Here is a 24,997-nt window from a genome sequence, read left to right as displayed (position 1 = left end):
GAAAGGGACAAATGAGATTTCATTTCTTGGAAACTAAAAGCAATTTCATTTTTCATACGGGATCAATCAACAAGCATTAATACCCTTTTCCTAGAACAGTGGAGAGACCATGAGAGTTATATAAATAACACATTGCCCTCTATATAACAACTGGTTACAAGTCCAACATTTTTTACATATTAAAGCTCAGACAAATGTGAGGGATAACAAGATGATTATGGTATACCAAGCCAGAATTAGCCCTTTTTTTACACTTTGTAACAGGCAACAATTTTTTATAAATATCTCAGAGTCTGTGCTTTTAGGAATGAAAAGAGTGTAGCAGGTATCTATAATTTTTGTCACCCAATATCTATATACCCAATTCCTGGTACTAATAAGAAACAAAACTAATTCTGGCTGATTTGAGCAAAAGGGGTTCTCACTGAAAAGACCTAGAGGCTCTTACAAAATCAAGGAAGAGCTGAAAAGGAAGCTTAGAAAACACAGGTGTACCTCTCAGGGAATGCTAATAGGAATTAAAATTAGGCAAGAAATTCTCAGAGACTTTCAGAACTTCTAGATAATGATGCCTGCAAGACCTTGAAGTAGGCTAGCAAGTCTCTTTGAGCTATATGGTGACTCAGGGAATACAAATGTTGGTTGTTTCATAACAGATTTGTGATTTTGCCAAAAGAAAAGGTTTTACAAAGCAAAGGCCATTCCAATTGCCAATAACAGACTTGTTGCTGAAAGCAGATACTTTATTGAACTGAGATTTTATTTATTTTTTTTTTTTTGAGAATTTTTATGAGTTTGTTTGAGCCAAACTGACAACATATGCCAGGGAGCAGGATCTCAAATGTTCCTGAACTGACATTCTTGACTAACAGTTTAAACATATACAGATTCTTACACAGATTTAAAGCATTAACTTCTATAAGCCTATGTTAAGTGTCTTAAATGCATGCAGCCTTCTTATTCCCTCTGACAGACAACTTTTCCCTTAAAAAAAAAAAAAGACACAAAAATGAATGAAAAGAGTAGGTAATTCCTTCTTTAGGCTTCATTCAGTTCCTGAGACTAAGAGTAAGAATCATAGAGGTGGGAAGAGACCCCCATGTGCGTGATTAAAGTGCAAACCAGCTAAGTAATAACAAATTTTTGGTGTAATTTCTTGTCTAGTGACACAAAGGAGCCTGAAAACATAAACATACACAAGCAGCTGCTCAACGTGTGACAAAATGAAGTAAGCTTTATATCATAGGACAAGGAGAAATTAAAGAATAATGTGACTTATATGACTTTACCCTTGATCAAAATTAGAATATTTCTAAACTTGGTTTTCTAAATTTGTCTTTTAAAATAGAAATAATAATAATCAACACCAAAGCTCCTCAAAATCAATTTATAAATCTGCCAAGTATTCATCTCTAGAAGAATGTCATCAATTTCTGGTAGGTATTCCTTAATATAACCCTGCATAAACAAATCTCTCTCCATCCCTCCCTCCCCTCTCTCTCTTTCTCTCCTATTCATCAAAAGTTGACAAACTTTTTCTGGAAAGGACCAGGTAGTAAATCTTTTTGACTTTGTAGGCCCTAGAAACTTGAGTGGAACTACTTAACTCTGCTTTTTTTTTTTTCATGAAAGCAGCCATAGACCATAGGTCAATGAGTGGGCATGGCTGTGTTCCAATAAAACTTTATTTATAAAAACAAGTAGTGGGCCAGATACAGCCCACCAGCCTATTTTGTTTTGCCTATTCCCAACATACATAATTGATTCTCATATGTCATTTTAAAATTTATATTTTCAACTTAAAAAATGAATGTGGATACTCTCATAATGAAGAAAGAATGCTTTCAGAATGGTAATTGAGCCACGTTGATCTATTTATTGTCTTGAATCCAAGATCCCCCAATCCTTAGAATTCTGAATTCTCCTAATCCTAAAATCAACACCTAAATTACAGGACCTATTTTCCATGAAATTTCAAGGTTTAGTGTGAAAAGTTCAGCTATAATCATGCAATCACTGCCTTATCGATTCCTATAGAGGAAGTAAGAGGATCTTGAACTGAATATCCAGTGCTTATTTGTTATTTCAACTTACACTCTTTGAGCACAATGAGTCAAAAGCTTGATATTACAGTCTATAGTAAGAATCTACAGTTAACCAAGTAAAACATTTCTTCTAGCTCTAACCAGAAATTGAGCAATACCTTGAAAAACTCTTCATCTACAATATACCAATAATATTTAGAACATTTTTTTTCATGTTTCTTGCATGAGATTATACTGACTAACTTACTCTTTATGTGTAAAACATAATTCTGGCAATATGCATTTTCCTACCGTTTCATGTCACTGAGAAGCAGCAACAAGAAAGTTTCCTTCTAGAGCCCAAGATATGACAGCTGTTCTCACAGTCCAGAAATCCTAATAGTTTCAGTTAATGAAAGTCCATAGATAAAGAGTATTTATTATTATTATCTTCAATTAAGACACACAGACAGTGCCCTCAGGGGTCCCGGATCTGTCTCTTGCTTCAACAGTGTTTGGACGGAACAGACCCATCTTCTTCCAGCCTCTAGCCACTCTCCCGTGTCTTAGCCAGTCACCACCTTCAGAACCACCTCCAGGACCAGCCAAAACACAGTTTCGTTTTGTTCTTTTTCTACCTTAACTCCTTATTGCTGAACAACCATGAGCTCCCTACTTCGTCAGAATTATTCCACCGAGGTGGAGGCTACGGTCAATTGCCTGGCCAGCCTGCATCTGCCACCCTCCTACTCCTACCTCTCTCTGGGCTTCTATCCTCACTGTGGCGATGTGGCTCTCGAGGGCGTGGGCCACTTCTTCCACAAGTTGGTGGAGAAAAGGGCCCTGAGCGTCTCTTAAAGATGCATAACAAGCGTGGCAGCCGCATTCTCTTCCTGGACGTGCTGAAGGCTTCCCAAGATGAGTGGGCAAAACTCAGGACACCATGGAAACTGCCCTAGCCTTGGAGAGGAACCTGAACCAGGCCCTTTTGGAGCTGCAGGCCCTGGGTTCTGCCTGCGCAGACCCTCATCCTGTGACTTCCTGGAGAACCACTTCCGGGGTGAGCAGGTGAGACTCATCAAGAAGATGGGCGACCACCTGACTCATCTCTGCAGCCTGGCGGGCCCCCAGGCTGGGCTGAGCTGGTCAAGTATCTCTTCAAAAGGCTCACCCTTGAAGGGGGGTGGGGGGGAAGACTCAGAATAGGAATGGCGGCTCAAATTCCAATTGTGGCCACCACGGCCGCTCTGGGGATATCCCTGAACAGCAAGAAGAGGCCAGCCAGTCCTTCCCACAAGGGCAGCAATAGCAGCGGGGGATATGGCGCGGGTAAGAAGAAAAAAGTGTCCGCCTCTAGCTTTGCACAGCACTCCGGCCATGGTGGCGCAGTAGCTGGCAAGAAGAACAGAACCTGGAAGAACCTGAAACAAATCCTCGCTTCTGAAAGGGCGTTGCCGTGGCAACTGCATGATCCTAACTACTTCAGTATTGATGCTCCTCCATCCTTCAAACCAGCTAAGAAGTATTCTGATGTTTCAGGTCTTATTGCCAACTACACTGACCCGCAGAGCAAGCTGCGGTTCAGCACCATCGAAGAGTTTTCCTACATTCGGAGGCTGCCCTCCGATGTTGTCACTGGCTACCTGGCCCTGAGGAAGGCCACAAGCATCGAGCCCTGAGCCTTGAGAAGTGGCGATGGAGTGGAAAACTTTCCAAGCCAGACTTGGATGCACAGTTCTGTTTCATGGAAACGCTCATTCTGCTGTCAGTCTGGAAATGTCAGCGCTGGGCCTTGGAAAGAATGTTTGGCTTTAAGGTGTGTGTTTTTCTATGTTTTCCCTCCACGTGTGATATTTCCTGTTGAGTTAAATTATATTTCACTTGTTGTCTCAAGTAAAGTCATTTGACAAGAAAAAAAAAAAGGCTCACCCTCAAGCAGGACTAGGAGCCTTGGGAGCCCAGAGGCCTTTGAGGGGCCCCTCTGCATCCCCCTGGTGTCTGGCTTTTTCCTGAGCTTCTCCCCGAAACTACTAGCCATTCTGTTAACCACCCTGAAGCCCTCTCCCATGCATTGGGCCAAATGAAACAATAAAGCTTTTTGCAGCAACAACAAAAAAAAAGACACACAAAAGCTAATCTGACACATTTCCTGTACATATTCTTCAGAATGCTTCCTACTGATTAGGTATAAGAAATAGTATAAATAGCTAATTTTTCACCCAACTAAGCCAAGTTTTTGTAGCTTTTAAGTATTTCTTAATTAATTCTGATATATATTAATGTTGCTATTCATCATTTTGATGTATGTAGTTGATATATTATTATGTGAGAAAGTTTAAATTTTGCTCAACGTGGACATGAATATTCAGAGACAAGTCTTTCTTTTTTTAAAAATATATTTTATTGATTTTTTACAGAGAGGAAGAGAGAGGGATAGAGAGTTAGAAACATCGATGAGAGAGAAACATCGATCAGCTGCCTCTTGCACACCCCCTACTGGGGATGTGCCCGCAACCAAGGTACATGCCCTTGCCCGGAATCGAACCTGGGACCCTTGAGTCCGCAGGCCGACGCTCTATCCACTGAGCCAAACCGGTTTCGGCCAGAGACAACTCTTTCTAGGCTCCATGTCCACAGTAGCAGAGGCATTCTCCACCTCTGACCCCAGGCACCCATGGCTCAGGGCTGAGCCCAGCTGTGTCCTCAACCTGTAAACTCTAAGAGCATGATTTTGATGGGACATTGTAGAGCTGCAAAGCCAACTGTTCCATTTGGCTGGGCAACTTTCTTAAACTCTCTAGTCTAATCCTTTGTGTCCCCATCTTCAAATGGGACTAATAATACTTATTTGAGGATTAAATGATACAATTCATGTAAAATGCTTATCACACGACTTGGCATACTGGTAATAATACTGGTTATTGTCAATAATATCCAATAATATCAATAAATACTAATTATTATTATGTTACTGTTATTATTTATTGAGAAGGCTAAAAGAAAATCAGAATAACACCAAACCAATGAATATCACAATAAAGAGCATAGTAATAAAACTTACAGTCTATTGCCAAGGAATAATGAAAGCTCAGTGTTAAGCAATGGAAAACAGAGTCAGAGGTTAAAAGACTTAACCTAGTTTAACCTTTGAATTAAACACCCTAATTTATCAAATAAGGTAAAGTTTAAAGTCCTAATTTCAAAACTTCAGGGTGAGTCAAAATGCACTTAGAGCATTGAAAGATGGAATGCCTCTTCCGGGATTTTAGACAGGGAAGCTCCAGACCTAAGAATGAATAAGACCGTACCTCACCTTAGAGAGTGCGCAGATCTGCCCACTGTGGAGGCACAGGCAGGATTTGTGGATGTGACCCAGCTTGACTTGCCAGGCAGTGAGCTGGCTGGGACTGGAAGCCCAGCCTTTCCCCAGCAGGAGGGGCTGTACCCAAACCCAGCTTCTAGGATCGTGGTCGGCAAACTCATTAGTCAACAGAGCCAAATATTAACAGTACAACGATTGAAATTTCTTTTGAGAGCCCAATTTTTTAAACTTAAACTATAGGTAGGTACATTGTTATTAACTTAATTAGGGTACTCCTAAGCTGGCCTTTGCTAAAAACGTCCTCAATCTGATTGAGGTACACTCAAGGGGCCAAAGAGCCACATGTGGCTCGCGAGCCGCAGTTTGCCGACCACTGCCCTAGGACAGTGGTTCTCAACCTTTCTAATGCCGCGACCCTTTAATACAGTTCCTCATGTTGTGGTGACCCCCAACCATAAAATTATTTTCGTTGCTACTTCATAACTGTAATTTTGCTACTGTTATGAATCGTAATGTAAATATCTGTGTTTTCTGATGGTCTTAGGCGACCCACAGGTTGAGAACCGCTGCTGTAGAGCCTAAGACCATCGGAAAACACAGATATTTACATTACGATTCATTAACAGTAGCAAAATTACAGTTATGAAGTAGCAACGAAAATAATTTTCTGGTGGGGGGTCACCACAACATGAGGAACTGTATTAAAGGGCCGCGGCATTAGGAAGGTTGAGAACCACTGCCCTAGGATTAGTGGCTCCCTTCCCCAAGCAGGAGCGGCTGTGACTTCAAACAAGGCCCCAAAGTCTCCAGGTGCTGCACACCTGGCATTTCCCAGCTCAGTCCTTTCAGTGCCCAAGTTCCCATTATTTGTGACCTAGAGATGAGGCCATCCTCATACTGCCCTCTAGAAGGTCGATTAGCGGGGGGACAGGATCTGGCAGCTTCGGGCTCCTGCCCAACTCTTTGTACAATAATGAGAGGATAAAGGACCCTGGGCCCTTCTTGCTGACCCTTTGTATTTATAGGTCCCCAATTAAAGGTGTTCCTTAAGCCACGCCATAAAACCTGGTATTTACCTTTACCCCCGTCACACCCATGGGGGACAAAAAGGGAAAGCGTTGCAGAGGCCTTGATGGAAGTCTGTACAGAGGAGAGGAAGGTTCCAAGCGGGAAGAGAACCCATTCTTTTAAGTCACTAGAATAAGTTCGGCAATCAGAGCTGGACCTCTCTTTTAGAAGGTGTCCCCTTTTGCTTATACCTCCCATTCCTAAAAGTCTGAAGGGGAGACAGGCCTGCAGTCACCTTGACCCTCCCCCAGGAGAATTAGCAAATAGACAGAGGGGCTCAGGGCTGAGCCCAGTCGAGCCTCCCCTGGCATGGGAAGCATTCTTCCCATTTTGAACACTTGAAGAGACACAACTAGAAAAGAGGTGCTATCTTCTTAAAATGTTTAGAAGAAAACATTCGCCTTGGGAGAACCACATGCTTCAGTTTAACAAGCCTTCTGCCATGGGAGGCACTGCAGGTCACATTGATAAGATAGGGTTCTCAAGGCCTCATGGCGCAATACCGAAGAATTCTAATAAATGCAGTTTTAAGAGACTAACTAAATTTCTCAAATCTAACCTTTGAACAAATAGACTGCCATAGAGGTTTCAGTAAGTGTTTTCCTTTAAAGATAGTGTACAAAAAATCTGGAAGGCCCTTTCCCAGGACTCCCCAGACAAAGTAACTAAATAACTGTTCCAATGCTCTATCAAGGATAGAATTTTTGACTACAAAGTTAAAAAAAAAAAACTATCATATTTTATTATGTGTTCCTCTAAGGACTGCTTGGCTAAATTTCATAATAAAATTTCTTTTCACATAAGCAACCAATAAGAACTGCAATGATTTCCCCAAATATAGATTAGATTCTTAAGTATGCCTGCTTTGCTCATGGTGGCCTTCCCCACCACCACACATATGGATTGAGGAATGGCTTGAGTTTTCTCTGGCAGGGGCTAGAAGGTCAGCATTGGTAGGGTGGGAACAACATGAAAGAACTGAAAATGTCCTGATAATCCCCAAATTCTCACAGTTTTCAAACTCCTCCCTGAGTAAACATTCTCCAGAACTGCTGACATGTAGCCAAACCAACTTCCTCTCCTCCGGGTTCCCCTTTCGAATATGAAATTATCTAACAGCAAAACAACCACCCAAGGTGAAGCTAAAGGGGGCAACAATCAAAGAGATTCCCTCCTGTTAATTAAGCGTGTAATTCATCAAATCGTTTTGTCCCATGATAAACTAAATGGCTCAACCAACCCTTGTGCATTGGAAGGCTGGTTTCTAAGGAATCCCTGGCCCTAAACCCTACACCTTTCCCTAGAAAGACGTGATTGTAAATTATAAGAAAGTCTTGAGTGATCTGACTGCTCTCCTTGGCTTAAAGCCCACATTAATGCAAAGTCAGCAAACAGCAAACATGTAGACAGAAGTGTTGGCTCCAAGCCCGGCTTCTTGGATTTCACAGATGCTTCTCAATGGGTTTAACTGGAGCTTCTCTCTTTTGTACTCAACACAGACATCAGAAAAATCACACTTTTTACATCACAGTTCCTCGTCAGTACTTGAGTACAAACGATCTGATGCATTTGTACACGTCACCCATTTCGAAGAATAGAAAGCTAAACTCATGAAGGTGCACTGAGATATAAGTTTAATTATTTTTTAATATATATTTTTTTTATTTCAGAGAGGAAGGGAGAGAGAGAAACATCAATGATGAGAGAGAATCATTGATCGATTGCCTCCTGCATGCCCCCTCCCCTCCAACCCTAGGGCTCAAGCCTGCAACCAGGGCATGTGCCCTGACCAGGAATTGAACCTCGACCTCCTGGCCCACAGGCCAACACTCAACCACTGAGCCATGCTGGCTGGGCAAGCATAATTCTTATTAACAGTGGAGAAAAACTTGCCTCCTTGAAAATCAAAAGTAGCTCCCATTTCCAATTTTTGCAGAAGGGAGGGAGGAAGTCGATAAAATAAAACACATGACCTGAAAGACCTTTCTTAGTTGCATTATGTAAGTAAAGAACATCTGCCAACATTCCCAGAAAGTCTGCATCTTAATTATCCCTAAAACAGCTTTGCTTCAACAAAGAGATAACTTTTTCCAGCTTTGGCTGGGACGATATCTGAGTGGAGGTGTTCCTTGGAAAGACATCAAAACCCAAGTAATACAAAAAGCATTCCTCACAATTTGAGCCTGAGTCACTTGCCCTTTTAGTTGCGAGTTCTATTTTATTTCTATTACTGAGCAAATCCTGAATCCTGGTATTCAGGGCATAACTCCCAAATCAGAGGGCAGTGAGGGGTGAGAGTTAAGGGAGGGTCCATATGGGTGCTGAACAGGTGATCGGCATGGTGGGGAAGTTTACAGGGAAAATTACATTGAAAGCAGCAGAGCCACACATGTATGCCAATGTCTCCTAACATTTCCCCAGTTGTATCTTTCCTGTGGTTTTTCTGTGGGTACTTTCTTCTTTGTATAAGCTCCCTCTCCCAATTTTATTTCTCCTAAAAGATTGCCTTAGTCACGTCGTACCCTGCTCAAAAAAACTCAATGGTTTCTCATCATTGAGCCCAAATTATCTTTTTGTGGAGGACATGGTGCTTGTCTCCCCAGTACTCAATGAACACTTCTCCATAGTAGCAGCTACAATCCCACCTCTGTCCACAAAGGGAAGCTGACTGACCTAAGATAGTCAGGGTAATGCCATCCTCCTTGCCACAACATTGCAGATGAGTAAGCCTAAGACAACTAGTGAAGGACTTGCTCTGCTTTCATATCTTGTGAGTCTGGGAGTAAAGATAGTCCAAAAACATGAAAGTTCAAGATGTTTGTTGATCGTTGATGGCAGCCAGCCCTTTCTCTTGAGTCTATATATATATATATATATATATATATATATATATATATATATTATTTCAGAGAGGAAGGAAAAGGGAGAGAAAGATAATATCAATGATGAGAGAGAATAATTGATTGGCTGCCTCCTGCACACCCCCTACTGGGGATCAAGCCCCTAACCCCAGCATGTGCCCTGACCGGAAATCTAACTGTGACCTCCTCGTTCATAGGTCGATGCCCAATCATTGAGCATACCAGCTGGACTCTCTTCAGTCTTTTCTTTTTTAAAACCATTTATTTTTTTAATATATTTTATTAATTTTTTACAGAGAGGAAGGGAGAAGAATAGAGAGTTAGAAACATCAATAAGAGAGAAACATCGATCAGCTGCCTCCTGCACACCCCCTACCGGGGATGGGCCCGCAACCAAGGTACATGCCCTTGACTGGAATCAAACCTGGGACCCTTCAGTCCACAGGCCAATGCTCTATCCACTGAGCCAAACCGGTTAGGGCCTCTCTTCAGTCTTGATTGGTGCTGGTAGCTATGAAATATAACAACTACAAAGGAAGATTTTGTGAAGGCAAAGCTAATGCACAGAGAAGGAGAGAATCAAGAGAACTTAAGGGAAATAGACCTGGAATCCTGATCAAACCTCATGCTTCTAGTATAATGGAAGATGGCCGCCTCAGAAACCCCTGTAGGACAACAGGGCTCAATGACAAAAGAGGGACACACGCCATATACCTAGGATAAGAACTGTGCATCCATGAGGTTTCTACCTAGTTCTTAAATGTAATATTACATAAGCCAAGGAATCCCCTTTATTACTTAAACCACTCTATATACCTTAGTTTCTACCATTATCAGGACTCAATAAAATAAAATACATGTAAATGCACAGAACAGGACCTGACACTTCACTATTTATTATTATTTTATTACTGAATTGTCCAACTATACATCTTTACAACCCACATATAAAAATATATGCTTTGTCCTAACCAGTTTGGCTCAGTGGATAGAGCATCGGCCTGCGGACTGAAAGGTCCCAGGTTTGATTCCAGTCAAGGGCATGTACCCTGGTTGCGGGCACATCCCCAGTAGGAGGTATGCAGGAGGCAGCTGATCAATGTTTCTCTCTCATCGATGTTCCTAACTCTCTATCCCTCTCTGTAAAAAATCAATAAAATATATTTTTTTAAAAATAAAAATAAAAATATATGCCTTGATCACCCTCCTCTGCAATGATTATCATCTCTAACTCTTTTGTCTCCAGGGTCTCTACAAGTTATGAGAAGATCTCTGTATTGGACCACAGCTCATTAGAGAGGAGAAGCAACCCAGAACTGGAGGGCCCATTTCTCACCAGTTTCCCACACTGTAGGCTGTCACCTCATGGATGCACAGTTCTTATCCTAGGTATATGGCCTGTGGCCCTCTTTTGTCATTGAGCCCTCTTGTCCTGCCGGGGTTTCTGAGGCAGCCATCTTGCATTATTCTAGAAGCATAGCCTCCTTTTCTAAGTGTCCTTCTTGGCTATAATGCCTGACAGCACCTTCAACACTCCCCAGCCTTAGATTTTCAATCATTTCTTTTCAATGTCTCTCAATGTTTATATTTACTGAATTGTGAACATAGGAATTTATTGAACTATATTGTATATATTTTGTAAATTTTAAAATAAAATTTTATACAAAGATATATGAGACATGAGATTCATGTAATATGTTTGCCCTTCCCCACCTTGGCACCCACTCCTTTGAGGTACCCATACCTTTATGAAATTAATGTTGCCTCAGGACAAACAGAAGTGAACAAAGGACTCTTGCCTTGAGCAAGGCCAGAAATGTTATTTAAAAATTTACATTCTTTTCATTATTTTTGCAGATGGTTTATCTTAACAGTTTTGGAAATCTTGAACCAGGAAAGTGACTGTAAAGTCCCTGATACACAGGTTAAAAGTGTGGTTTTGAAACTCGGAGAGATACAAGTAATCACAGAAGGCAGTCTGCGAAATAAAGGTCCTCCTCCTGTCCGCAGCACCCAACCCAGTGTCTAGCCTAGGTGGGGTGCAGGGATTGATTATAGAACTAGTGATGCAGCATTGAGAAGGTCTCTGCAGGGAATATGTAGGGTGGCAGAGCCCCTCATGCCACTGCTGAATCACCTTTTAGCTTCAAAACATAAATCCCACCTTTCCTTCAGCTTTGCAACATTTCCGCTGAGTTTTGGAAAGGAAAAGGAGGCAAGGGAATATGACAATTCACTTATAAATAGACTATTATCCTTCTAAGGAGACAGTATTGTTTCAGAAAAAGTGTAAGAATATATGTACATGGTATCATTTGGTTATTCTATCTGGAAGAGTCACTTCTCTCTCCTACATGGGAAAAAATGTGATTTTTGTGTTCTCTTTCCAAACACGTAACATCCTATATAATAAAAGCCTAATATGCTAAGTGTCCGGTCAGCCTGTTGGCCGTTCAACCAACCAAAGAGTAATATGCTAATAATATGCTAAGGCCGCTCAACCGCTCACTATGACATGCACTGACCAACAGGGGGCAGGCAGTCAACCGGTCAACCAGTAGCTATGACATGCACTGACCACCAGGGGCCAGACACTCTGACCAGTAGGTTAGCTTGCTGCTGGGGTCCAGCCAGTTGGGACTGAGCAAGAGGGGCCAGACACGCCCTAGAGCCCTCCTGCGGTCCCTCCCCAGCTGGCCAACCTCCCACGTTCCTCCCTGGTCCTGATCATGCATCGGTGGGGTCCCTCAGCCTGGTCTGCACCCTCTCACAATCCAGAACCCCTCAGGGGATGTAGGAGAGCTGGTTTTGGCCTGATGGCAGAACGACCAGTCGCTATGACATGCACTGACCACCAGGGGGGCAGACAATCAATGCAGGAGCTTCCCCTGGTGGTCAGTGCTCTCCCACAGGGGAAGCGCCACTCAGCCAGAAGCCGGGCTCATAGCTGGCGAGTGCAGCGGTGGTGGCAGGAGCCTTTCCTGCCTCTGCAGCAGCACTAAGGATGATGGCTTAGGCCTGTTTCCCAGAGGGAACAAGCATGGTAATATGATAATTGTGGAATCTAATTTGTGGATGACTGATCACTATAAAATTCTTTAAACTTTTCTGTAAGCCATCAGTCGGACATCCCCTGAGGGCTCCCAGACTGCAAGAGGGCGCAGGCCAGGCTGAGGGACCACAACGAGTGCACAAACTTCATGCACTGGACCTCTAGTTTAAAAATAAATGCCATTGTGACTTTAAGATGACAACTTGCAAAATACATGACCATTTCTCTCCAGCTTTTAGTTTTTTCCTTACTGATAAATAGAATGCCTGTCTTTAATACAATGTGGTTTTAGGTCATGAATTCTACTTTGTACCCATGCTAGATAGAATATAGTTTGAGCTCCTCAAGAGTAAGAAGTTTCTCTTATTTCACTTTGTGTCTCTCATAACAAGTACTGTAATGCTTGACATATAATAGACACTCAATGAATATGAGCTGAGCAAATGAAAAATGGTAGCACCCACCTAAAATAAGGTTTGTTTTAAAAAATTCTTGTAAAGTGAGTTGATGTATAGTTGTGTGAAAAAGAATTTAAGACTCACAGTTTTGACTTCCTGCACCAAAATTTCACACTTGCAGAAGAATAAAATATTTTTGTTTTTATTGGAGTATTTTATAACATGTTATACTATTCATTTTCTCAAAACAACCTATACTAATGGATTTTTCCCCCTTTCTCAAAGTAAAAGAAAATTATATAAACAAGCAAAAAATTTCTGGAAATGGTAGAAATGGAATGTGTGAACTGTAGAATGACCCTTGAGAGATAGAGGTAGAGACAGAAATAGAGAATGTGCGTGTTTGGGGGGGAGATGACTACTTGGCTTGTGTTGTCCAACTTCCCTAGCCACAATCTCATTGGTTCATGAGCAGGCATGTGACCTAAGCACGAATTTTAGGAATTCTGTTTGAGATCCAAGGTGGAAATGTTCCCTCTCTTCCCCTGTACATTATTATGGGCTGGGTGAGGCCTAAAGTTCCTATCCCACCACAGGCTTAAGGATGAAGTCAACTAAAGAAAGAGCTGATACATAAAGGAGCTATATGAGAGAGAGACCCAACAGAACTACCAAGAATGAGTCTCCTGGATTTCCAAATATGGGGGTCAAGTTGTTTAGGTTGATTTTCTGTTTCTTGACCCCAAAGCATTCAAAGATATCTGGATAGGGGTTTTGGTTTCATAGATGTATGTCTTTGTCAATACTCACCAAACGGTGCATTTCATTGTACATAAGTTTTATCTCTTAAAGAACCATAAACAAATAGTGAATACAAGCTAGTAAATTGTATGTTAAAGCTTTTACTTTTTTTTATTGATCGGAGAGTGAGAGGAACATGGATGAGAGAGAAACATCATCAATTAGCTGCCTCCGGCATGCCCCCCACTGGGGATAGAGCCTGCAACCCGGGCATGTGCCATGACTGGGAATCGAACCAGTGACCTCTTGGTTCAGGGTTGACACTCAACTACTGAGCCACACTGGCTGGGTTGTATGTTAATGGTTTTAGAAGTATATTGTTGTCTGCCATTTACTTCAAATGCCTATAAAAGAAAAAAATAATAAGATGACCTGATGAGTGAATAGAAGAAGGGCTATAAGGATAGCTATATATTAGAGCAAGCATGGTAATATGATAATTGTGGAATCTAATTAGTGGATGACTGATCACTATAAAATTCTTTAAACTTTTCTGTATGCTTGAAATTTTTCATAGTAAAATGTTGGAGGAAAAAGCACGAGTTCACTCTTATTCCTTGTATATGGATGTCCTTAAATACTTTGTAATAACTTATGGCTCTGATAAATATGGCATCAGGATAAATGTTCTTTATCAGGGCAGCCAAGGTCTATTCATCCTCTTTGATGATGACTTAGGTTATATCTATTGTTATTGATCAGATTCTACAAGCCAGTCATTAATAAGATAGAAATCTAACAAATGTGAAGGAAAATGAGTCATGGGTATGCATTAGATTATTGCCTTAACACCTCAGATCTAAACTGTGTTACATCGGTTCTCAAGAAGAAAATAGAGGAGCATTTGAGATATTCCTCCCCGGAATATGTCAGTTAGGCTCAAATCAACTCTTATTTTAAAAAAGAAGAAAGTAGTACATTAAGTAAGAGCTTTGGTAAAGTTCTATTTTATCTTATTTTAATGATTTTTTTAGAGAGACAGAAACATCAGTTTGTTGTTCCACCTGGCCATGCATTCATTGGTTGATTCTTGTATGTGCCCTTACTGGGAATCGAAACCACAACCTTGGCATATTGGAATGATGCTCTACCAACTGAGCCACCCAGCCAAGACTGATAAAGTTATATTTCATCAACCTTATTATTGCTTAACTAAAGACGATACAAGGGGCACTTTATACCTCAATGTAAAATAGCCATATATCACCACAGAGAATAAATCCTTGCTTTTTTTTCAGGGAATATATTCTGTGAAAGTCACTTTTGATAATGGAAAAGTTAAAGAGTAAAGGTAAGTAGAATTAAAAAAAAATACATTCAATGAAGACAGGACCTAAGTTTACACCATTCTCCTTCCTCCTGTGGAAGAGGAAAGAAATTGGGAAGCAAAACAGAATTTCTACAATTCAAAAAATTCATGCTATTCTGGGCTCAATTTATGTGCCTGAAAATAGTGTGCAAAATTTATAAATAGAATTCCTTTTTAAAATATGTTTTTATTGAGTTTTAGATAAAGAGAGGGGGAGAGAGAGATAGAAACATCAATGGGCTATACACACAGCCTACTGGGGATTAAGCCCACCCCCAGCAATGTTTCAGCCTAGATATTTTTCTGCTCTACCTTCTGATCCACTAATTTTCTTTTCAGCTATGTCTAATCCATTATTAAAATATATCCATTGAAGACCGAGAATCAAACTGGGGACTCCCAGGAACCTCTTGGTCCATGGATGGACACTCAATCTACTGAGCCACAACGACTGGGAGAGAATTGCATTTTAAATAGCAAATTAACCCAGGATCTTCAATAGAAATACATACTAAATTTTTTCTAACATGGAAAAAAATGATCCTTTCTCAATATATTTGCTTTATAAATTTGTCCTTTCACATGTTGGTTGTTCTTAGACCAGCCCATAATTGCGTACATATCTCTACACTTCCTTCTTCCAAATCCTCCTTGCTTTTTCTGCCAAGATGCCACTCATAGTGTATTCTTCCAGAATTTCACAACTTGTTAGAAAATGGCCAAACTTCACAGATAATAAAAATGCAGCAACTAACCTAAGCCTAATGAAACTAGGACAGAATGAAATGAGACTTTCTTAAAGAAAGAATGTACATCAGAATGTTAATTTGTTTATCTCACCTTAAATCAAGATCAGAGTAGCTAGTGAGCATTCTGGGCTAAAACTGGTCCTTCTGAATCCTGCCTGATCTGCCACAAAACACACGGTTCAGTTCTCTGTAGCTGCAATACGTGGTGGTTTTGCCACCCAACAGAGAGCCCCACAGAGTGGATGAACTAAATAAGGCCAAGACCTCAACTGGTGTTGGGCCATGGCTTTGAATCTCTGGGCAAATAACAGAACCAAAATCTGTAGGTCCTAATATTGTGGAAGGAGATGCTAAATCTTTCTTTAACATAGAAAAAAATTATCCTTTCTTTAATATATTTGCAGCAGGATTCAAACAAATAAACAAGCACAAAAAACAGCAATAACAGAACCACAAGTAGCAGCTGAGGCTTAAGAGTGGCAAGCTTTGAGCCCTTCCCAATGACACTAGCTGCTAACTACCTCCTCCTCTGCAGCTGCCATGGGTTTCCCTGAGCTGGGGGCCCTGGCATTTGTCCCCTCTTGCCACACCCTAGCAGAAGCTGAGGATCTGAAAACTGTACATAGGAAAGACTATCTTGTTCCACACTCCCAGTGTGTTTGCTCTCTCTTCATCTCACTTCTCCTATCCAGCCTAAAATGTGTTTTCAAATCTACAGGGGGAAAAAAAAGACTCTGTGCAGACCTGAGTAGTCGATATTTTCCCTGAACTCTTCCAGGATGGCACCATCCCAGACAGCCCTAATGAAAATAGCTCCTATTGCCCCTCCTGGCAGTACCACTGGGAACAGCTGCTTGCAAGCATGCTGTCTGACCCACTAAGCTCTCTGTCCCCACCCTGTCTCCAATGTTGTTCTCCAAGTACCTAATAACCCATGAAAACAGTTACTGACATAAGCTTCCAAGTTTGGTTAAGGCTGATAAATATTGGAACAAGGATCTCAGATATAAAGCCCTGTCCTCCTTGGTAGATAATGAGAGGAATAAAGAAAAGTGTGACGACTTTACATAAGAATAAGTGCATACGGGTATAAAATAATTCCACAATCATTTATTGAGCACTTACTAAGTGTCTTCCATTTGCATGATGTTTTTTGCAAGGGACAAAGTACCGTATTTTCCGGCGTATAAGACGACTGGGCGTATAAGACGACCCCCAACTTTTCCAGTTAAAATATAGAGTTTGGAATATACCCGCCCTATAAGATGACACCCAGCGTATAAGACGACCCCCAACTTTTGTGAAGATTTTCCTGGGTTAAAAAGTCGTCTTATATGCTGGAAAATACAGTACTTCCACATGCTCTTTCTCCAGGTAACAAGAATTAACTGCGAGCTTGCTCTGTGCCAGAACTGTGCTCGCTGGCCTCAATTACAATTTGTGAAGCAGAAAAGATAGTCACAGGAGCAGGGTATGTATGTTGGAAAAGCCTCTGGTTCAAAGGCACTTCAACACTCTACACCAGACCTCTCTGCATTGACTCCAAATGAAGTGACTGTCCATTTTCTAAAGCCATTCCACCCCCGAGCCCCCGCGCTTTAATCTGAACAGGCAGTAATTTCCCGACTCCAGGATAGACATTCTCTCCTGTTTAGAAGAATAAAGGTGTATTTCTTCCATTTGGATCCTCAGATTTCAGTGAGAGCTCTGGGTAGTAGCTTTCCAGGTATTTCCTGCTATTTCTAGGCAGATACAGTGTCTGGTAGAGGTGAGCTTCCATATTAAAAGTCACCAGTAGGGGCTGTCCCCTAAGACATTCTCTATGCCAACCTAAAGCTCCTAAAGTTCAAAGTGCAGTAAAATGAACTGATTCTCTTTTTTTCTATTCTGGATGCTCTAAATTCCACATCTTAGATTTATTTTATTGTAGCTTGGTCTTTGGTTCAATGAGTTGGCTTTTACCTTTTATCTGCATACAGCATTAACACATGCAAAGCAAACTCCGAAAAGCAACTCAACATTTATTGAATGAGTTTCTAGGAAAAAGGCACTAGCATGGCTATAAGAGTCTGGAAAGGCAGTCGGTTATAACAAAAAAATCTAACAATTTGAAGGAATTGCAATTTCCTACAACTTAGCTAAAACTCATTGCTTAGTAAATTGCTTTTAGGGAACTAGCTCTAGTGATTGGAAGAGATTGTGGCAGTTAGCATATTTAGACTAGGTAGCTCTGCATAATTGAAATGCTTGAAACGTTTTCTCTTAATTAAGCATTTCTCATTACATTCTTAATACTCTTCCCCACGTCACAGCTGGCAAAATAGTAAACTGCAATTTATCTTCCCATTATAATGATTACAAAATGAGAAGAAATATATAGATCAAATTAAGTTTTCAAAATCACGTGGCAAGGAAGACCTGGCTAATAGTTAGTAGAGAAAAGTGACCATTCTATCTTGTCAAAACATAAACACTTCTAGGAATAAATTCTATTTTTCCCAACAGAATGGAAAAAGCATTTGCCTACTTGTTTGTTTGCAAGAGTTGTCACAGTAGAATGTGATAGTCGTATAATTGTGTTTTACATCTGTCTTGCCATTACATTTTTAACCCTTTACATCACTAGTTGAGGACACCATTAAATTGCAGTCTAGATGCTGCTTATAAGCAGGGACTCCCAGCTCTATCACTTTCTGGTTGAATAATCTATGGCTAGTTAGTTTAAATGCTCCATTCCTCAGTTTTCTCATCTGTAAAATGAGGGTAATAAAAGTTGCTATAAGGATTAAAATAGATAGATAGATAGATAGATAGATAGATAGATAGATAGATAGATAGATGATAGATAGATAGACAGACAGACAGTTAGAAGAGTCCTTGGCGGGTAATAAATGCCATATGCCAGTAAGTGTTATAGTTATTATCATGCTTACCATTAGCACAAAAAGCACAGTGATATTGTTGGGCTTCTTTATCTAACTGCTCTATTATAAATCACTTTCTTGTCAAATATCTCTGAGATTAGCTTATAGAATAAACATGAGGTGGATTTTGGATGTCATAATTAGAATCTTATGATTGCATAAGCAAATTTCCAGTGAAAAGATTTCTACATAATATATAAAAAAACTAATGATTTGAAAAGTCATAGTATAAAATCCCACTAATATGAAGGATTTATATATGGCTCTCTTCAAATTAAGAATGTTCTGAGAAGGTTTTCTTGACTATTTGTGGCACCTTCTCTTTGTTTTGTATCAAGAATAATACTATAAAAAAATATATATGTAAAATGTCAGTCCCTTCTGGTGTGGTAATAATGGGTTACTGAGTTAATGATAAATATTACTGCATTCTTTGGCCAATGAAAAAAGAAAGCAAAAAGGTTAACAAGTTTAAATATTTTAGCTTTCATCACTCTAATGTGTTATCCAAATGCATTTTTGTAATAGTTTTATTGAGATATAATTCACATACCACACACTCCATCAATTTAATGTGATATTTCAATGGTTTTAAGTATATCCACAGTTATGTAAATCATCACCTCAACCAAGTTTAGAACACTTTCATCATTCTAAAAGGAAATTCTATTACCCATCAGCAATCACTCTCCATCACCCTCCTACTGCCACGGGCAACCACTGTTTATCTCTATAGGTTCACCTGATCTGAACGTTCCATATAAATGGTATCTGTCCTTTTGTGTCTGACTCCTTTCATTTAGCATAATGTTTTCAAGGGCCTCCATGTTGTAGCATTATATCAGCACTTTATTCTTTTATTGTCAAACTAGAGGCCTGGTGCACAAATTTGTGCATGGGTGGCATATGGCCGGCCCCACCCCCGATGCGGGGGAACAGGGGCAGGGACAGCTGGGGAGAGGGGCCACAGGCAGTTGGCCTGCCAGCTCCACCCCCTGGTTGAACTCCTGATCGAGGGGACAATTTGCATATTAGCCTTTTATTATATAGGATAATATTCCATTGTATGGATATACCACAGATTGTTTAGCCATTCATCAATTGATAGACATTTGAGTTATTTCTATGATTGGCTATTATGTACAATGCTACTGTGAAAAATTGTTTACAAATTTTGACATACGTTTTCATTTCTCTTGAATATATATATCTAGGAGTAAAACTGCTGGGTCATGTGGTAACTCTATGTTTAATCTTTAAGAAAATTCCAGGCTATTTTCCAAAGTGGCTGCATCATTTTACCTTTCCACCAGCACTGTATAAGGGTTCCAATTTCCCCATACCCTTGCCAATACTTATTATGTTTTGTTTTGTTTTTTATTATAGCCATCCTGGGAATGTGAAGTGGTATCCAAATGCATTTTTTAGATGTAAAAACATGGAAATACATTGGGTGAGGAAGACAGTATTTTATGACAAGGGGAAGCATGAAGAGATTAGGAAAAGGAAGCAGGAAATGTTTTTAAGTCGTTACTCGATTTCATGTCCTCAGGCAACCACCTGCTCTATCCAAAGGGTCAGGAGTGTGGACAGCCCTCAATTTCACATCTGGAGATTATAATAATCATAACAACTAATCGGTGTATGGATTTTTTTTGCAATGTTCCTTTCCATGTTATATTCCATTGGAACCAATACCACAAACCTTGTATGGGAGGATATCATTATTCCCATTCTGCAGGTAAGGGCACTAAGACTCAGAATGCCTAATTGACTTGTCTCCCAAAAAGGTAGTTAAAAATAATATGTACATACATACATAAATAAATAAAATTCACAGAGCTGGGCCTGAAAGCCAACTTTTTTTTAAAATATATTTTATTGATTTTTTACAGAGAGGAAGGGAGAGGGATTGAGAGTTAGAAACATCGATGAGAGAGAAACATCGATCAGCTGCCTCCTGCACACTCCCTACTGGGTATGTGCCCGCAACCAAGGTACATCCCCTTGACCAGAATCGAACCTGGGACCCTTGAGTCCACAGGCTGATGCTCTATCCACTGAGCCAAACAGGTTAGGGCTGGAAGTCAACTTTTTTATTGACTCCAGAGACAGAGAAAGAGAAACATTGATATGAAAAATATTGGTCAGTTGCTTCCCAAATGTGCCCAACCAGGGATTGAACCCACAAACTGGGCATGTGCTCTGACTAGGAATCAAATCCACCACCTTCTCTTGTAGGGAATAATGCTCCAACCGAACCACATTGACCAGGGCGGAAACCAATTTTTGTAATTCAAATCCCAATCCTTAGTTTCTTCTTTCCTTATCATCTTCATTTACCTCATTTTTGGTGACCCAGAAAGTAATGAATAAGCAAAAGGGCAAAGAAGAAGTTGTGTATGTATGAAGCAATTAGACGTAGGAAACCTGCACATCACTAAGTCCCCACAATCAGACTGTGCGAGAGCAGCTAGGGGCGTAAAACCAAGTGTGACAGTGGACAGCAAGGATGGCTGCAAGCCCACTCCTTTATGAGAGGCAAGAAGCCAGGGCAAAAGGCCACTTAAATCCCTGAATTCTAGAGATATATATTGATTTCAGAGAGGGAGAGATAAAAACATCAATGATGACAGAGAATCATTGATCGGCTGCCTCCTGCACGCCCCACACTGGGGATTAAGCCTGAAACCCAGGCTCGTGCCCTGACCAGGAATTGAACAGTGCCCTCCTGGTTCATAGGTCGACACTCAACCACTGAGCCATGCCAGCTGGGCTGGATATTATATTAACTGTACTTACATTAGTATATTTAATTATACACACTAGTCATTCAAATATTTATTGAGTAATTATTATGTACCAGGCACAGTGCTAAGATGAGATTTTAAAAAGCAATGACTATAGGCCTGGTCAGGTGGCTCAGTTGATTAGAATGTCATCCCATACACCACAAGGTTGCAGGTCAATTCCAGGTCAGGGCACATAACTAGGTTGAGGTTCCATCCCCAGTCGGGGTGCATACAGGAGACAACCCATGGATGTTTCTCTCTCACATTGATGTCTATCTCTCTCTCTCTATCTCTCTCCTTCTCTCTCTCTCACCACCCCCTTCCATGTGCTCTAAAAAAAAAAAAAAAATCAATGAAAACATATCCTCAGGTGAAAATTTTAAAAAAGCAATGACTAGCCAAAACCGGTTTGGCTCAGTGGATAGAGCATTGGCCTGCGGACTGAAAGGTCCCAGGTTCGATTCCGGTCAAGGGCATGTACCTTGGTTGCAGGCACATCCCCAGTAGGGGGTGTGCAGGAGGCAGCTGGTCGATGTCTCATCGATGTTTCTAACTCTCTATCCCTCTCTCTTCCTCTCTGTAAAAACTCAATAAAATATATATATTTAAAAAAAAAGCAATGACTATAAATAGCTAACATTTACTAAGCCTTTTACATATAGCATCTCATTTAATCCCCACAAAATTCCTGCAAAAGAAATGGAAACTGAGGCATGGAGAAGTGAAGTCAATTGTCCCAAAGTCACTAGTAAAAGGCAGAGGCAGAATAAGAGCTGAGGCAGCCAGTTTCTATACCTGCTATCTTCACCACCACCCAATCCTTCCTGCCAGACCTTGTTCGGCTGGAAGTCACATGTGGTGACACACAGAGACTAATAATACTAATTAATTTCAGCAACCATTTGTTGAATGTTCATTAATACATGGAGCCCAGGGGCAAATTCTCACAAGTCCAAGAAGTACTTACCTTCATTAACATTTCAGAGGAGGAAAGAGTTTCAAAGAAGTAAATTTACTTGTCCAAGGTTGCAGAGCTATAGTAGCTAATGCAGATCTGGTGCTTACTGTGTATATACCAGGCACTGTTCTAAGCACTAATTTATCTAATCCCCAAAACAGCACTATAAGGTAGGTTCCATTATTACCCATCATTCTTAGTTAAGAAACTGGTCCAGGATCCCACTCTAGTAAGTGGCAAACCCAGGACTCACACTGGCTTAAAGTCATTATCAAAACAAAATGCTGTCTCTCAGCTAAGAAGTAGCAGAGCAGAAATTCAAACCCAGTCTAACTCTTGAGTGAGAGAGAACCCTCTATCTTCTTACCAACATGCTAAGCATGGCCCTCCTGCCTGCTATAAATATGGAGGGGTGCTAGGGAAGATGGGAGTAAAGAGTTCTAGGGACTCTCCAGAAAGGAGCATTTAAGCTGCATTTTGAAGGTAAAAGTAAGTATTGGACAAAGGCAGGCACCATGCAATTTATTATTTTGTTTTATTTATTTTTTGCAATTTATTATTATAAAGGAAATTATATGTATCCAATTGAAGACTTTGAAAAAGACGATGTAGTTTCAGATTGAATTATAAAATCTTTACTGTGTTTTAATTTTTAAATGAGAAATATTCTTGATGAAGGAAAACAAGGTTTTGTTCACTTAAATTTGGCTATAAATCATCAAGGAATAGAAATGGGCAGTTTTTGTAACGTTAAACTCAATTAATTCTGACTTCCAATATTTATTTCCTCAATCTAAGTGCTGCAAGCAGGGTGATTTCCAAACCTTAGGAATCTCTGCAAGATTTTCTCTCCTTCAGATCTGAAACACAGCATTCAGAAACCAGAATGAGCCTGGAGATTCAAATCAAGAACTAGAAGGAACCAGTGTGCGCGTCGTTCCCGCGGGGCTAGAGACCCGCAGGCAACTTGTGGCTCAAATGCTGCAGAACCAGGGTTTTTTTTTTTCCCTAAGCAAACTGATTTATGACCCCAAGGAGGGCAGCTGCAGAACCGGTCAGACCGTAAGTACAATTCTCAAACATGAATCCAAGAAGAAGGTCCAGGATGAGACGGGAATGGTAAGGTGGGGTTCGCTCTGGGGAGAAGCTGCCTGTCCTGGGTGATACCCTTCAAATCCTAATTCTTGCAGCAGCCAGGCCAATGGACTCAGCAGCCCAAAATGTGCGCGCTGGGGGAGTTGACACCGCAGCAGGGCAGCGGGACAAGGTGTCTCCACGCCCCCTTGCGGACCTAAATGAGGGCTGATGATGAGATCGTGCCTGCTTCAGGATAGGTACAGTGTCTCAAAAATGTTCTCAGTTTAACCCTCACAACCACCTTTCCAGAGAGTCGCCGCGATCAGCTCCATTTTACAGACGAAATGCCGAGGCTCAGAGAAGTGAAGCAAGACTTGCCAACAAAAAGAGGAAAACCTTAAATGAAGACGATCGTTGGACTGGTTCCCTTTTCCTAGGAGTAAAGAGATGGGGCCTGGGGCTGCTGGGGGGCCCCACACTGACCCCTCTGGCTCTCTAGGCGGATTAGGAACCGGCTGTCAACTGGGAGGCCTGGCAGCGTCCAGGTGCCGGGGAAGAGGGAGCGCGCGCTGAGGGCGCAGGGCGCAGGGCGCACCACCCGCTCGCCTGCGTCCGCCTCTAGAACCCGGCGCCGGTGCCGCAGGGCGCCACGCGGGACGATCCACGCGCCCGCAGCCGTCCCGGAGCCCCACGCGAGTCACCAGCCACGAGCCACGGCGCGTGCGCGCGGGACTGCTGCGGGCACAGGTTGGCACTGCCACCGCGAGCCCACCGGCACTGCCCCACGCCTTACCGTAGTTGCTCCCCGGTGACCAGGACCTCAGCCATGCGCTCCAGCTCCCTTTGCTGCGCCCCGCCGCTCCCGCTGGGGCTGCTGTCGCTGCCTCCGCTGCCGGCGCTGCCGCCCTCCATGCTCGGGGCCGCGTCGCTACCACTGTCTTCGCTGGCCGCCGGGTTTGGGTGTTAAATCAGTCTGCCCTCACCGAGGCCTCGCCCGCCATATTTGTTAGGGGCAATCCCGTGGCTCGCGCGCGATTGGCTGGAAAGGGAATCCCTGTGGGTAGGCTGAGGTGCTAGGCAAGTCTGTTCCTGGAACTCCAGCTTGGGGGCGTGGCCGGAGCCCCGCGTGGTCGGGGGGGCGTGGCCGAGGGAGGAAAATATAAACATCTGGGCGGGGCACCGCTGCGTTTTGTGTGCTGGTGAAGGTTGGATTAGGTGAGCTTCTGCTGTGGGACCCTGAGGACAGGCTGGGAGGTGACTAAACAAGTGTGAAGGTATTTTGATTATACTTTCCATGCCCCAAATTGCTAAAAAGTAAAAAAAAAAAAATAACAGTATAGCTAAATAGTGAACGATGAAGAATCTACAGGTCACTGCAGAGCATGGAGAAATGAAGTATTTTTTCGCCCTAATCCTCTTTATCAAAGACAATTCATGTACTTACCTTATGTTGTAATCAATAAAGAAGGCTGGCCTAAGAATCAGACAGATCTGGGATCCACCTCCACGCCTACAGATAATTCTCAGTTTCCTCTTTTACAAAATAAAAACAATTGTGGGTACCACTTGTTGAGAGGTGCTGCATTAAAGATGCTTCAGGTAATTGTTACCTTCCTTAATTAATGCAAAAAAATCATAAAATGGATATTGTCCTCATTTTAT

At 41.6% G+C, this 24,997-nt stretch overlaps 2 protein-coding genes across 2 annotated transcripts in view; one reads left to right on the top strand and one right to left on the bottom strand.

Annotated features, from left to right (window-relative positions):
* Positions 1 to 24,395, bottom strand: part of DEPTOR (DEP domain containing MTOR interacting protein) — a 127,864-nt gene extending 103,469 nt beyond the window's left edge. The window contains exon 1 of the mRNA XM_079796341.1: positions 24,129 to 24,395. Within this exon, the coding sequence (XP_079652467.1) occupies positions 24,129 to 24,247 (119 nt within the window). The 5' untranslated portion in view covers positions 24,248 to 24,395. The remainder of the gene's footprint in view (positions 1 to 24,128) is intronic.
* LOC307114005 (INO80 complex subunit C-like) lies at positions 3,210 to 5,802 on the top strand. The gene has a single exon (XM_079796111.1). It carries the CDS (start codon positions 3,233 to 3,235, stop codon positions 3,701 to 3,703), a length of 471 nt encoding a protein of 156 aa, XP_079652237.1. The 5' UTR covers positions 3,210 to 3,232; the 3' UTR covers positions 3,704 to 5,802.
* Positions 24,396 to 24,997: the final 602 nt, after the last annotated feature.

Source organism: Cnephaeus nilssonii (genome assembly GCF_951640355.1).
Source record: "Cnephaeus nilssonii genome assembly, chromosome: 18".
NCBI classification, from domain to species: domain Eukaryota; kingdom Metazoa; phylum Chordata; class Mammalia; order Chiroptera; family Vespertilionidae; genus Cnephaeus; species Cnephaeus nilssonii.
Note: the sequence above shows the minus strand (reverse complement) of the source record. Positions and strands in the feature narration are given on the sequence as shown.